General features: G+C 49.2%; 4 protein-coding genes across 4 annotated transcripts; 3 read left to right on the top strand and 1 right to left on the bottom strand.

Annotated features, from left to right (window-relative positions):
- Nucleotides 1-350: 350 nt before the first annotated feature.
- On the bottom strand, nt 351-1,757 carry L228DRAFT_236444 (hypothetical protein; the record flags this gene model as incomplete). Its single annotated transcript, XM_018330829.1, has 2 exons — nt 351-1,250; nt 1,341-1,757. 2 exons carry the CDS (start codon nt 1,755-1,757, stop codon nt 351-353), a joined length of 1,317 nt encoding a protein of 438 aa, XP_018190892.1.
- A 6,958-nt stretch (nt 1,758-8,715) lies between these two features.
- L228DRAFT_236445 (hypothetical protein) lies at nt 8,716-10,014 on the top strand (the record flags this gene model as incomplete). The annotated part of the gene is made up of 1 exon (XM_018330830.1): nt 8,716-10,014. The coding sequence occupies one exon, from the start codon at nt 8,716-8,718 to the stop codon at nt 10,012-10,014; it is 1,299 nt and encodes a 432-aa protein (XP_018190893.1).
- Nucleotides 10,015-11,756: 1,742 nt separating this feature from the next.
- L228DRAFT_67156 (hypothetical protein) lies at nt 11,757-12,692 on the top strand. Its single transcript, XM_018336818.1, has 2 exons — nt 11,757-12,424; nt 12,567-12,692. The coding sequence occupies exon 1, from the start codon at nt 11,939-11,941 to the stop codon at nt 12,359-12,361; it is 423 nt and encodes a 140-aa protein (XP_018190894.1). The 5' UTR covers nt 11,757-11,938; the 3' UTR covers nt 12,362-12,424; nt 12,567-12,692.
- A 196-nt stretch (nt 12,693-12,888) lies between these two features.
- On the top strand, nt 12,889-13,553 carry L228DRAFT_244152 (hypothetical protein). The gene is made up of 2 exons (XM_018331853.1): nt 12,889-13,329; nt 13,394-13,553. Exon 1 carries the CDS (start codon nt 13,077-13,079, stop codon nt 13,314-13,316), a length of 240 nt encoding a protein of 79 aa, XP_018190895.1. The 5' UTR covers nt 12,889-13,076; the 3' UTR covers nt 13,317-13,329; nt 13,394-13,553.
- Nucleotides 13,554-14,374: the final 821 nt, after the last annotated feature.

The raw sequence follows: 14,374 nt of genomic DNA on the forward strand, positions 1-14,374 counted from the left end.
ACGAGAGAAATTAAAAGAAAAGGTCTCTATTGTGCAACTGACTCTGTTCCTCCTGCGCCTTTGCGGTGCGGCGATAGATTGGCTCTCCGTAATGACTCCCCATAATGACTTCCATTAACGTAGGATAGCCCAATAAGGAAATCCCCGAAAGGGGAAAAAGGGAAATAAAAAAATGGGGGGAAATTGCAAAAGCGAGATGGAGATAGAAACCCAGCTTAAAGAGGCAATTTTATGTACAGTACATGATCCACAAATCTACGAGGCTATAACTTGATAAGATATGCTTTCATCCGACGAAAATAAAAAAAAAATAAATAAAAAAAAGTAAAGAGATAAAAAGATAAAAAAAATTAATAAGGATCCCACTCCAGTCGTCGCTCTAATGCAAAAGATTCAAAAGGCAGGCCACGCCAAACCTTTTGGCCGGCTTCCTCCTTGAAAAACTCCGGCTGGAAACTGACATGGGACCAGCCGTGGATGAGGCGGCGCCAGTAACACGTTTCCGCGGCGGGCGTGAGGTAGCGGTATCTGAAGGTGTTGACACTGTTCGTGGCAATACGCTCTGCCTCTTCATCGTGTGCCTGGAGCCACTCAATCTGTTCACTGAGGCGCTCGTAGTCGCGATCGACCTGGACGTAATTCTGGTCGGGGCCCTTGGCGCGCATCAGGGGATGATGGTGCTGGATCCAGTCCATTTCATGGGCAACGATGACGCTCTTGCAGCTCTGCAGGTACTTGAGACGTCCGGAATACGAGTTTCCTTCTGTGTGCGCGAGGTACTTGTACTGGCAATGCTCCGGCATGGACTTGAGATCGTTGCTCACGCTGTCCTTGTCCTTCCAGTTCAGTGCCTTGACGTCGGCCCATGGCTTGTCGCGAGCAGCTTCAATCAGTTTCTCGCGCAGCTTCAGCCCCATGGTCGCTCCGCGCCAGAGCAGCTTGTCGACTTTGTTGCCCCACGACCATTTGTTTTCGGTGAGCGCCGCTTTCATTTGCACTTCGCGCATCGTCCCCACTTTGGTTTCTGGCCATGACCAGTATCCGAAATCGGGCATCAGCCATATATGCGCGTCTGCTTCCTGCCGCGCGTACCCCCACAACGGGACGGGCTCGAAGATGCGATCGTCCGTGTTGAATGCGAATTCGATGTTGGGCAGAGGCTCCGGCGAGGAGACAATGGCACGGTGCAGGGCGTGCAGAGTCGCTAGTTCGCGAGAGTATATCTTGCCTTGGGTCGCAATCATATAGAGCTGTGTTCCCCCGCGGGAAATGGTTAGCCTTCTTTGTGTGACTGCTAAGATGGAGGCGTGGTGACAAGAGCCGTCCCAATTAAAACTTACCTCTTGGTCATAAATCATGGCGCGGACGTAGCCATTCTTTGGAGTAATTGCGTCAACGTCTGCCACTGAGATGCTTCGATGCTGCCATTCCTTCACTGCTCTGTCGACCTCTGTGAACAATCCGGGGAAGGCCTGCTCGCATTGTGCAGAATCGAGTAGGAGATTGTTCCTGTCTCGCTCATAGTCCCATGTTCCATTGAATAAATCCTTTTTATTCTGGACGTCACTGTTGCCGCTCCATTGAGATGAGGAGGATAATGGTGTTGTAGATGCGCTGCTGCCGGATGCAGGATGGTACCAGACGAAGATGACAATGGTAAGGAATACGCAAGTAAGGAGAATTGTCGAACGGCGATTGCTCAATGTTGCTTTGAGTAGGTCATTGTACATGCGACGAACATTGCTCGAGACTGGCATTATCACGAGAGAAGGAAATTACCCAGGGTACCCCGACTCGACATGAGATGCGGGTGTATGATTATTGTTGACACTTGAAGATTCCAGGTGCCAGGGTGCTCTTCTCTCGCCCGCAAACGCAAGGCGGTAATGCTATCCGCACCCGGCGCTTACGAGTCGCACATTGTACCACCGACGATCAGTTGGCTTAGGTAAGCAAGGTTTATGCGGAGAAATTACTTGGGCGTACGAGGAACTACAGTCAAATGGGACAATTGCAGTGTAAAAATGATTCAATGTAGGGAGACGATTCTGAAAAGCTTCTATATTATGATAAAAATGAGACAATACATCGGTTGCTGCGTATCCCAGCATCTAATGAATAAACGAATCCATTGAGCCACCCTTGCTCAGTTTAAGCTTGCCCTAGGCGACTTCACAACAGCGTCTGCTTACAGGTGAGACGTATCCATGCAGTCAACCAGGAGAACCAGTGCTGGATCAAATCACGACCATGGAGCTGCATTTGTAGAGATGAGGTCTATGTATACAAGAAAATGCAAAGTCGTGGCGCACAAGCGTGCATACATATTTGTACTCAATATCTTTTGTTCATCCAAGGGTTTCTATGGTATATTGCGCTGTGGTGTTGTGACAAGGATTCTAGGTAGTGCTCAGTTGTCAAGGCGGGGACTTTACCTTTAAAAAGATAACAAATCAAGCAAAAAGAAAAATAAAATAAAAAAATCAGGAGCCGGACCAAGACAACAAAACCAAAAGATTTAGGGGAAAAAAAAAAAAAAAAAAAAAAAAAAAAAAAAAAAAAAAAAAAAAAAAAAAAAAAAAAAAAAAAGAAACATGCAACAGCGGGGATTCGCTGGTCGTCACCGACCCAACTACTAGTCCGCCGATCTGAGGCTTATGTATGGCAGAGCGGACGGGATGCCCAGTTCTCCTCAGTCTATGGTCGCATGTACCAGAACAACATAGAAATAAGGTTATTATACCAAGTCCTATTCACCCTTCACTTCTACCAAGAATGTCAAATGCAAAAGAACAAAAGAGCAAAATGAGGGAGAAAGAAAAGAAGAAGATTAACCACAGAGCGTACGGCTTTGGTCACCTGCTCAGCTTTCGCCCCTAGGGATGATGCAATCCGGCGGCTGATCAGTAAGCCAATGAAAACGGCCCAGGGATACTACGTAAAGCCACAATTAATCAGAAGACAATCTGACTCTCCCAAAGGGATGGTGCAAACAGAAGTTGGATAGGGTCAGCCAATACGGGATTTTGAGAAGCTGCAACGGTCGCTAGCAGAGAGAGGCGTGGGGTGAGTGCGACAAAGAGTCAGAGGAGTACCCCGGCATTATGATTCAGATGGGCAAAAGCATATCCGGCATTTTGGAAAGGGGTGGTTGAAGAAAGCGGAATATCGATACACAGTATATATACATCGAATATGCATACCTGTGCGTCAATTGTGGAGGAGAAGCGTGGGATGTCAACGCCGGTAATGGATGCACAGGTGACAGGTGCCTCGTGACCTCCTCCCGGTGGACAAGTGTCTGAGCAAAAGCTGTTTCAAAATGCTGTGGCCCGGCATAAGCTGTTGACACCATTTCCGTAACCTCATGATGATTCTTGTCCGATGTGGTCTGGAAAATGGGCTGCTGGTGATCCTGCAGGCCCCGGTCTCTCGTCAGCACGATGACTGTATTCCGATTGTCTTCTGTAGGTACAGGTAGTTCTTTGTTATATTTTTGATAAAAATTCAACATCTAAGATTAGTATTTTGTCGCATGGGAAAGTAACTTAAATTTCCAAAGTAGACCTAGGTACGTTGCATTGGTTGATTTGACCGGGGCTGCCAAGGGACAATAATGATACATGAGATAAGAACACGTCTAGGATGCTGGGCGTCCTTTCATGTTGGAACGAGGAAGCGATGCTGCATTTGCCCTTGTCAGATGAAGTCAGCAGCACTATATTGTACCGAATGTAATTTTCATCGCGTGGTCTGTCAAGGATGAAAGCTGCAGCAAGTAGGGATGGGCTATCTGATCGGGCCCTCTTTCTCATTTGCTATCCGATGCCAAAAGCCATGTGTAGAGAGATGCTCCTCTGTGTGGAGACGGTACAGCGATACAGTACTGTATCGTGAAGCTCGATACGAGACGTAACGATGGGACGTCCGAGATCCATCGGTCCCCAAAATCTCCATCGACGTCGGATACCGGGAAGGGCCCTTGTAGGTTCCTTGTATATACTGATACTACTCTATTGATACTTTAACAAAATTATCATCCACACAAGAATCCACATTTACCACAAAAAGCAGTCAGCTTTGTGAGAGATGGCTGATACGAATCCACGAGGCAAATATACTAAGGTACATATTGCCTTGAAGTCATAAGCGAGGACACAGAATTAGGCAATGGCATGTTATAATAGCATCAGGGATATTTGGCCGTGTTGTGAAAATACGGTTACAGACCGGATGGACGGATATAAAATCAATAGTACGTACTCAATAGTAAGGACTAGGGAAAAAATGGGAGAGAGAGGGAGGGGTGGTTGCGGGTTCCGACATACCGCCGGACATTATTAGTCTCGTCAATCTGTCAGTGACAGGTGCAAGACTGGGGGATTCAATCTGGGCGGACCACTCAGAGTGGAGAACTCTGGAGAGGATTTCACGTTGGAGTCAGGCATCATACCAGGATACCAGACTACAGTACAAGCCCCATATTTATGCCGGGGTGCCCCTTTCCCAACGTAAACTATCGGGCCGGTCGGAGAAATGGCTTGGACGAGCTTGGCTCACCAAGTACAGAGCTGCAGCGAACCGGCAAACAGGCTGCATACCAAGCATTTGGTATTGATGACGATCATCAGGAGCCCTTGCAGCATTAAACAAGATATTTCAAAATAAAAGAGTTAGCAGGAGATAACTTGGTATCCGAATGTCGAAAAATGATGGAACTAAAGAGAGATCCGTCTCTTCCTCCCAGCGCCTCGGCCACAAAAAAAAACCTCTCAGGGTAATGGATGATGCACAAAGTTGTGCCCATGGCACGGAAGAAATATCCGGAGAGACTTCCCCATTATTATTTAGCAAATATTCAGGAACGGGAAAAGCGTCTCGGGCTGGGGCACGAGGGGAAGAAGCAGGAGGGGGGAGGAGTACTCCGTAGTGGAGAGAGTGACAGCAAACCCATCTCTTGGGACCAAAAAAGGAAATTCACGACTGGGGGCTAATCGGCCCTTAAGGTACCTCCCCTGCAGTCCTTGTACCAAGCAGAATAACGTAAGGTAATTTTTCTGCGCCTACCGTCTCGGCTGCAAAAATCGCCTCATTGTCCAGATTTGACGTGTAGCACTACGCAGCTTATTGAACGATACAGCCAAACCACCGGAACCAAAAGTACTGGTTACTCGATTTAGTCAGAACTTTTCACGATTTTACCTGTAATTTGTACTACTCATCTCCACGGAAATTCGTACTTTGATGTCTTCTATCAATCTCGTCAACTGGCATTAGAAGCCCCCCAGATAGGCCGGGTGCCGATTTACTCCGACCGGAAAAAAAAAGAACAAAATTGCATAGCACAAAAGAGCCGAACCTCCGACTTGGGCCATTTGTCACCATCCCCATCCAGACCGAAGTCTAGAGACCTCTCTCTTTCATAATATTTCGCCCAGTGGGTCAAAGACACCACAAAAAAATCAGGACATCTCCACTCGTCCGACCATGTTAATGCAGTGCCATGACATACTAGGCGCGCACGAAAGATTCGCCGCCACCGACTGCTCCAGCTCATTTGATGGTTTTACTACGGAAGTACTCCGTACTCCGTATTGTACTCAACATTGAGCCGTCGTCGGTTTGACACTGCGGCGGTTTCCTTACGCAGTATTCCCAGTAGCTTTGGACATTGAGGTTCCCCCCCGCCATTGATGCCCTACTCAGCGCCCAGACGCAGTCTGCCTCTATTGTCTAGTGATACCGGACATTGCACAGTACAGACCATTTCACCGTCAATTTGAAACGACATGTTTGGGGGCTAGACTCTCTTTTTGATGCCTCTGGAATTTTTGATCGTTCAGGAGGCTTGTAAATCTCGCCGTGAATATTCGATCAACCTAGATCTTGTTTCTTCTAAGACATCGCAGCTTCTCCAGCAAGGGTGGAGAGTGACCCCATGTTACTGTTGTACCCCAGATTCCTCACACATAGGCGAGGTTGAATGCATCTGAAACTGCTGATACCTCAAACTCACATGATTGATGCTCACCCTCAGTTTCCTATACGAGATACCGGCATAGACTTTCCTGGCTTGGACTTCGTCTGACACATTCGTCATCTCACCTTTCTGCATAGCTGACACCCATATCAGACGCAGTCTTGTATCAAATCAAATATTAGGCTACAAGTCTGTATGCGTATCCGTATGTGTGAAATGAGCATTTGAAAATACCAAAGTTAAGCGTCTGGACCCTGACCTGTGCTACGACGCCAATACACTTGGGAGATCTTGTCCTTAGCTGGGAGACTCTACGACGACGAAAAAGAAAGGTCTAGATATCTATTCTCCGGAAGTGCTACGAGTCGTTCGTCCATGACACTTCTCCAGTTGCGCCTTCGGCCAGGTGAAGGCGGAGAGTGGATCCTTTTCATCATCACGACGGTCGGCGTGAGCGATGAATCCCCAGCATCTGGATCTTCATTGTGGAGAGCGCATCTTTGACCACTCAGGTTACAGTACCTCGAAGCCCACCAGATGGTGCCGCCGCCACAATCGAGGACTGGCCCACTACCAACTCCTTTTCACCAGCCTTATCGCAGACGCCTCAAGAGGTCAATATCTCTTCCTACATCTCTGGCATTGTAAATCACTGCGTAGGGAAGGTACAAATATTAGTACCGCATCGCACCGATAAGCAGAACAACATCGCCCAATGGGAAGGGTCGCCTACTTGCTCAAAACCCAGATTCATGGCTGCCTACCGCCGTCGCCTATCGGCATCCATTTTTACAATTTAAGGGTGCTTGCAGCTCAATTGGAATTCTTCATCCTGTGTCGTCATCACTTCGTAGGTAGACCGGCATTGTATAGACGTGTAAGCTGGGTGTCTCGGCGAAAGAATTTTTTTTGGTCACTAGTAGTACGTTTAGTAGCACACGCAGCATTGATAATAATATCGGCAGATTCCATCATTCCCAAAATTTTCAATAGTAACTCAATCCACCCAGGCTTTTCCCCACTAGAGCCGGCACTTCTCCGGACTGGATCCTCTCTGGACACATCTGGGCATGTGGATTCCCCAGTCCGGTTACTCCGTTCTACTGTTATCCTCTCCTCTGCTAGGTGTCGACAGTTAAATCTGGGCGAGAGACATTACTACGGCCAGCACCATTGGCTCGGCATCACTGCGTCCCTGCGTCTTCGCCAAGATTTACAGTTTTGGGGGGGGGGGAGGCGCTCCATTCCGTCACAGGTTCAGTCAGGATGAGACGTCTCAGAGAGAGTTTAGGGATCTTCTAAGTACAGTTAAGGATCGCACCTTGCATCCTAACCCAGTGCGCGTTTCTTGTTACAGTGTATGGAGTAATTGTTGTTTCGACAAGGAGACAGCTGTGTGCTCAGGGGGGAGGGGGATCAAAGACAAGAGACAACGTGGATTAACTAACAGCGTGTAGTGGCTAGAAGTAATTGCAGTAGTACGTGCCAGTATGGAGTAACTCCGTAGTCGCTTTGGGGGGGGAAAAGGGAGGGAAGTGGCCGTGGGAATTACTCCAGTGGGCGAAGGGAGGTACCTTGTTCATTCCGACTGCGCCGAGTCCCGCGCCAGACGGAGAGACCGCCGCTCCGTAATAGTGCGTCTAAGGCCTATCACGGTCAGACAGCCGGACACTCAGGCACCTTTCCTCATTTCTTTCTCTCTCCCCCTCGTCTCCCGTCGTGTCTGTCTCCAGGTACTCGCGGTACTTACGATGCCGTACCGGGGGTCGCTACGCTATGGACAGTTAGACTTTGGCGCTAAGTCTGGGCTGACCGCTATGCTCTTCCCATCTTTGCCTTCTCTTTGGTCTCTTCTCAACCCAGGCGAAACCTTTTTTGCTTTCACCATCGGGCCACTCCCTTAGCAAAGAGGAAAAAGCCCCCCCCACCAATTTCCCCTACAGTCACTAATGTACCGCACCGTACCTATTGGAGTTTCCCCAGCACTACAGAAGAGAGAGAGGCCGCGCCCCATACCATTCTTTCTCTTTACACCACATGCAAGTCGCAACCACCCCTCCCCTCCTACTCCACTTCCACACTCCACTCAACCCATTTCGGCTGTGCGCTGCTCCCATCTAGTCAGTTCCCGCAGATTGCGAAAGATTGCGAACGCCCTTTTTCCGGGCGATCTTCGTGGCTTGTCCATTTTGAACTGATCAAATCTTTTTTCTCTTCTCGCTCGCCCCCCCGTGTACTCATCCATCTTTTTCGCTAGTCGACCCCCTTTGGGCCGTGGTACCGCCACGAACCTCCGACCGCCCAAAAGGAACGTTCCCCACGTTTTCCCCTTCAGCTACTACCCGTCACCTCCCACCACCACACCATCTCATTTGACTACAGAAACTGTATCTTTTTTTCTCGGCACGCATCTCCCCTCGCCCTTTCACCCTACTACGTACTGCCCCGTACTACTGCTCCTTCGCCTTCCCGCTGCCAACTCTCTTTCGTGCGAGACACCGCGCGATATAAGTTTTCCCACAACCCACCTGCCTCTCCCCCTTTCTCTTTTTCGATCTTCTCCCTCCCCCACCAAGCCAAACCTTGACATCCCCCTCAAAAAGTCCACAACTCCACAATTTATTTCTCTTCTCCATAATCTTCTTCACCACCACCACCACTCATCCATCACCGTCACCCGGTCAATTGAAATATATTGCCCGCTGCTCTCCTTGAACGCTGCGAGCGGCAGTCACATGCAACGATCCACGTCCGCAGTAGATTTCTCAAATCTGCTGAACCCCCAGCCTTCCTTCGAGCCGCGACCCCAGACGTCGTCTTCTCCTTCCTCGCCCACCTATCGGGGCGATCATCAGATGGCTTCTGCCGCCGTCGGTATCTTACCTCCCCTTGTCGGTGGTGCTGTTCAGCCCCAGCCGACGGAGGACCACCGACAGGACCTGCCTCGTCCTTACAAGTGTCCTCTCTGCGACAAGGCCTTTCACCGCCTCGAGCATCAGACAAGACACATCCGAACTCATACTGGCGAGAAGCCTCACGCCTGCCAGTTCCCCGGATGCACAAAACGATTCTCTCGCTCAGACGAGCTTACTCGGCATTCGAGGATACACAATAACCCCAACTCACGGAGAAGTAACAAGTCTCAGCATGTAGCAGCCGCAGCGGCTGCTGCTGCTACCGGCGGTCTTCATGATGCGGCTGCCATGTCATCCATGATGCCTCCTCCGCCCAAGAGCATTTCTCGGAGCGCTCCTCAGTCGAGAGTGGAGTCTCCCAACGTTTCTCCTCCTCACTCCTACGCCACCTTTGCTGCTCCGCCGCCTTCGGGATTCAACCTCTACTCGAGAAGTAATGGCAGCAGTCCCAGCGGTCTCCACCACAACCCGCTTGACATTAACCTCCTTGCCACTGCTGCCTCTCAAGTGGAGCGAGAGACACAGCCCATGTCGCAGTACTCGCAAAGACATGCCCACTTCCCTTACAGCTACTCGACGAGTCGGCTGCCGTCGTTGGCTTCGTATGCTTACTCGCAGTCCATGTCTCGCTCGCACTCGCACGATGACGATGACCCATATGCGCACATTCGCACGAAAAAGTCGCGCCCGAATTCTCCCATTTCGACGGCTCCCTCATCTCCGACTTTCTCGCACGACTCGTGCTCGCCGACTCCCGACCACACTCCTCTGGCAACTCCTGCGCACTCGCCTCGCTTGAGACCTCACACGCTCTCCGAGATGCACTTGCCTGGCATTCGTCATTTATCGCTCCACCACACACCGGCTCTTGCTCCCATGGAGCCCGCAGCTGATGGCATGCCTGCATTCAGTTCGCCGCTTGGTCCCCTTCCTCGCGCTTCGGGCCTGAGAATCAGCGAAATCATGTCGAAACCCGATGGTGCCCAGCGCAAACTGCCAGTCCCGCAGGTGCCCAAGGTGGCTGTTCAGGACATGCTGAACACTAATAGCGGGTTTACCTCTGGCACGTCTTCGACGACGGGCTCAGTGGCTGGTGGTGACTTGGCGGAGCGATTTTAAAAAAAAAACGGGAAACCCAAGCGGTGCATTTTTAATTCTTCTCTTTGCACATCCCATTCCACTCTTCTTCTCTACATCGGGCGACTTCGCCATTTAGAATCCAACATTTCTGGTCCTTGAGAGGTTCAGGCTTCAAAAGTCTCGTGCCAAAATCATCCGGAGTTATCTGGCGTATGATGGCCTTGAACAGGAGCCTCTTGGAGGCCTATTCCTCAGCATTGACGAGTTCATTTTACATAATTGTTTTAAGGTTTTGCTGTTATTCAACATTGTGCTTTTTCTTATCCTGAAATCATGGGCGGCGCATTAGACGGGGGCTATGAATGAGGAAACGGAGGGCCATCTCCTTGTCATGAATTTTTAGTTGATTTGGTTCTTTAGCGATATCACATTAGACCATTGTCAAAGTTTTCTTCTTTTATCTTTCCTAATTCGCATGGTCATATTCTGTCCATCCCATATATCATCTCTGCAATTCTCGATTTCTTCTCTGCATAAACCCTCTCAGCTCATAGATTTAAACGGCAGAGTTCAGTTTACACATACAATTATAAAATACGAGACTCTCCTGCTCTACGCAGCCCGACTTAATCAACTAATCCAACCTAATTTAAAAGCTTCTTAAATTTTTACTTTTTGACTTTGTACTCTTTTGGTTTATGATTTGCAACGGTGCGTCGTCATCGTTCTCATCATCGTTGTGAGCGCTCGTTGTTGTTGGTATTGTTATCTACAGTACAAAGTACCCCGATTTGTATGCCTGGGGTACAAACTGGTTGGTTGCTCCTTCGGCACCGACGGCGGCACTGCCAAATTGATCGATCAACCCACATTCCGTAAGTGATCAGCATCCCGCACTCCCGCAATCCCGCATATCCTGCATTTTCTTACACGCACGCACACACACCACACCTCTTCGGTTGCCGGCAAGTTTTTCTGTGGGCAGGTGGGGAGAAAGGGTGACAGGGTCAGGGAAGGGAGACGAGAGACGAGAGACGAGTAGAAGAGGGTATGTGGGGTTATGGTGAAATGTGTATACCCTGACACTGGCTGCCAGATGACGACCTAGGTCCAATTGCGGATTCGCTGTGTTGGAAAGGCTGCATACAATCCTATGAATGACGCTGCTAAGATTCTCTTCCCCTGTCACTCACTTGTAGCAACAGCACGTTGGTGCAAGGTCTCGAATCTGTTTCGAGCGATTTCGGTATCTCTTGGCTAATGAGCCAGTGGCTGTCCTTTTCTTTCGCTCGTCCGGTCCCGCGTTGATCCCCTCCGACACGCATCCTGAAAAAGTAAAGCGACCCACGAGAGAGAAAACATGCCCAGTCTCTAAGGATGGATGAATACATGCGGCCAAACTGAGGCCAAGCTCAAACGGTCATCCGAGCCATGGCTTTGTCTCTTGTTCCTCGATTCCTTCTGCCCGAATTTAGTTGGCCGGATCGCCTGAGGCCTCTCGTCACCGTCCAAATTTCGCAAGTTCCTCAACAAGCTGGCTAGTGGTCCATCGGTTTTTGGGGCTTCATTCACTGGCGTTTGAGAAGTTTCTCGCTTCATTTATGTGAATGGACAGGGGTCCCTTATGACAATTAGATTGCCCCGCTTCCGTTTGGGACTGGTCTTGAAATGGTCAGACGGCACTTGACTTGAGGAAGTTGAGGCGATGCAAATTGGTCGAGCAGCTGGTTTGCCAGTCCTCCGAGTGATTTGCGGTGGAGAACACCCTGAATCCCCACACGCACCAATCTCGACTCTTATGACGCGTGTTGCAGGGAAAGAAATGGGTGTCGTTTAGGAGACCCTACACAACGACCGAAAGGAAAATATTTTCCAGGAATTGAAGACTTACTTGCATTCAATCCGAGAGTGGCCAAATTCAAAGGGTGGAGATCGCATCTGCTCCATCCCTGGTACAGCGATCATGAGTGTTCCTGTTCCAATGGACAGAATTGGCCCCTGGGAGAATGAACATGGCTTCAACGGCTATCTGATCAGAGCTGCATATGCAGGCATCTTTCCCTCAGAGAATGCCTACCAAGAAGTGCGCACGCGGGCAGAGAGAATATACACAATATATGCCACACCAAGTGATTTTTACTCATGGCGATCTCAAGATTCACACTATCATTGTGCACAGAGGACATATCACCAAATTCCTGGACTGGGAATCTGCAGGTTGGTGTCCAGAGTACTGGGAATTTACCACTGCTACGAGATACTTGCCAGAGCATTACCAGTGGTTCAATTACGTATGACGACTTGGTGGCGAAAATTACATGGCGGAGCTAGACTGCGAAAGGCTCTCACATCACTGACGAGTCTTTCATATGTTTGGCAGTGTTGAAAAGACACTAAACAAAAAGAAAAGAAAGGGCCAAAAAAAAAGCAAAAAAGGCCTTTGAATCTGGTAAGCTCTACTGATGCGTGCACTGCGGGGCACAGGTAGACATTGTCTATTACTCCATATTTCGACCGGCCATTGTGGGGTTTGCGGAGAAAAACGGGGAGACTAAGAGATAGTTGTGTACTGACGGAAGTGGTGCGATGTCGGCTGATCGACAACGTGCAATACTATACGGAATGGCGACAAGCAATAAGAACGAGACTGGGGAAGGTTGAATTGGGGTAGAACCCTGGTGGATATCGACCGGGCGCATAGATGACAACGATGAAATGGCACTAGAGTTTCAGCGAATATTCCATGATCAGACAAGGGTAGGTCATAGCTAGAAGATGCATGTAGATGTGAACTAGACAGGGTCGTCAAGGGTAAGAAAAATAAATTAACACGATACGAGAGCTGACGAATAGTTTGTTAAGATCATCGCAAGTGATTGCAGGGATGTACGCCAGCATTGGATATTTAGTGGGCTGCTGTAGACCTGAATTGGGTTCCACTGCCGCACTGATGCAATTGACGAGAATGAGAATGATGAAGCAGATTAGACGATGACGATGATGACGAAGGCCGCTGTGGGCCAAAAAGATCACTCCTCAGCGGTGTCCGAAATACTGCGACAGGCCAAGACAATTTTACTCTGTGCAATGCTTTTTGCACCATGATGTGGACGATACTATTTGCTGTCTGCCAGCGACAAAGGCAAGACAATTCTGTCATGATGGTCCTCATCAACGGCTCCATTATAATATTTTCATGGCCTGCATTACTCTGTCACTGTGCTTCTCGTGACTACAACCTCCTTTCTTTTTCCCTATACTCCGCCCGTTCATTGCCGGTAAAGGACCGACGTGCCGATTCGCCGACCGACCGATCCAACTGCCTGAAGTCGCTCCGGTGATAATAGAACGGTGGTAAATATCCTCTCTTTACTGAGCTACACCAGGTCAAGGACTGAATGACTCGTCATGATCCTAGGCAGAGCAATTCGTTTCAGGAACATGTTGCGGGAGAGGAGCAACACTCCTTCCTAAACAAGTATTTTATGCGTGCCCTACAGTTATTGTCAATACTTTCATACAAGGAATCCGCCCTGTTTGCAGCCTGACCCATTTACAATTCATTAGTTACGCTACTAAAATTTGACATTCGAAGTCGTTGACTCAATTCGTTGGGCACTGGCTAACCTGGCCAGGCCTTACCTCAAAGCCACATTGTGCTCTTGACGAAGAACTGTTTCTATACCTTGCGATCAGGCTAGACAGTATGGAACCGAGATATCCCCCCGCCTGGAGAATGAGATATCCTTGCTGCCCTGGTCGGTGGGCGGTCCGAAGTTCAACCACTTGATTAGTTTCAGGGCCGAGAACTCGATTTGGTATCTTCCAACATGCCGTGTCCCGTTTCCCGTTCTCCGCTCCCCGTTCCGTTTTCTTCCTCGAACCCCCCAGGGGGCTGTTATCTTTTTATCTCTCATCGTTTTTATTATTTTCGTGATTCTCAGGCCATTTGATTCCTTTCATTCTCAGACAATCCTCTTGAATTTGGATCTGGTTCTCGCTCAACTCCATCCCCCACAAAAAAGGGTCCTTTTTGGACTCGGTTCTTCTCCCCCACAGAAGATTTGGTCATAATTTCCCCATTGGGAACAGCCCGCCAGCGAATCTGGGGTTCTGGGGTTTGGCGTACTATGCCTGAGCTCGTTTGATTTTCCCCGGCTTTACATTAACCAATATGCCCCTCTCATATTCCTAGTCATTGTCCCGATTTTTATTTTTCTCTCGCCTTTCTTTCTCATAATTTGCTCGCAGCTCGTTCAACATTTTTTTTCCCCCGCGGACGGGATGAAGCGTATCGCTCAGATATCTATCTGCGGCCTGCCGATACGACAGTCCGGCTCGTTTTCGAATCTAATTATTCTCGGGCAGGCCGCAGCTCGATTTCAGACCAGGCCCTCAA

Source organism: Xylona heveae (assembly GCF_001619985.1).
Source record: "Xylona heveae TC161 unplaced genomic scaffold L228scaffold_2, whole genome shotgun sequence".
NCBI lineage: Eukaryota > Fungi > Ascomycota > Xylonomycetes > Xylonales > Xylonaceae > Xylona > Xylona heveae.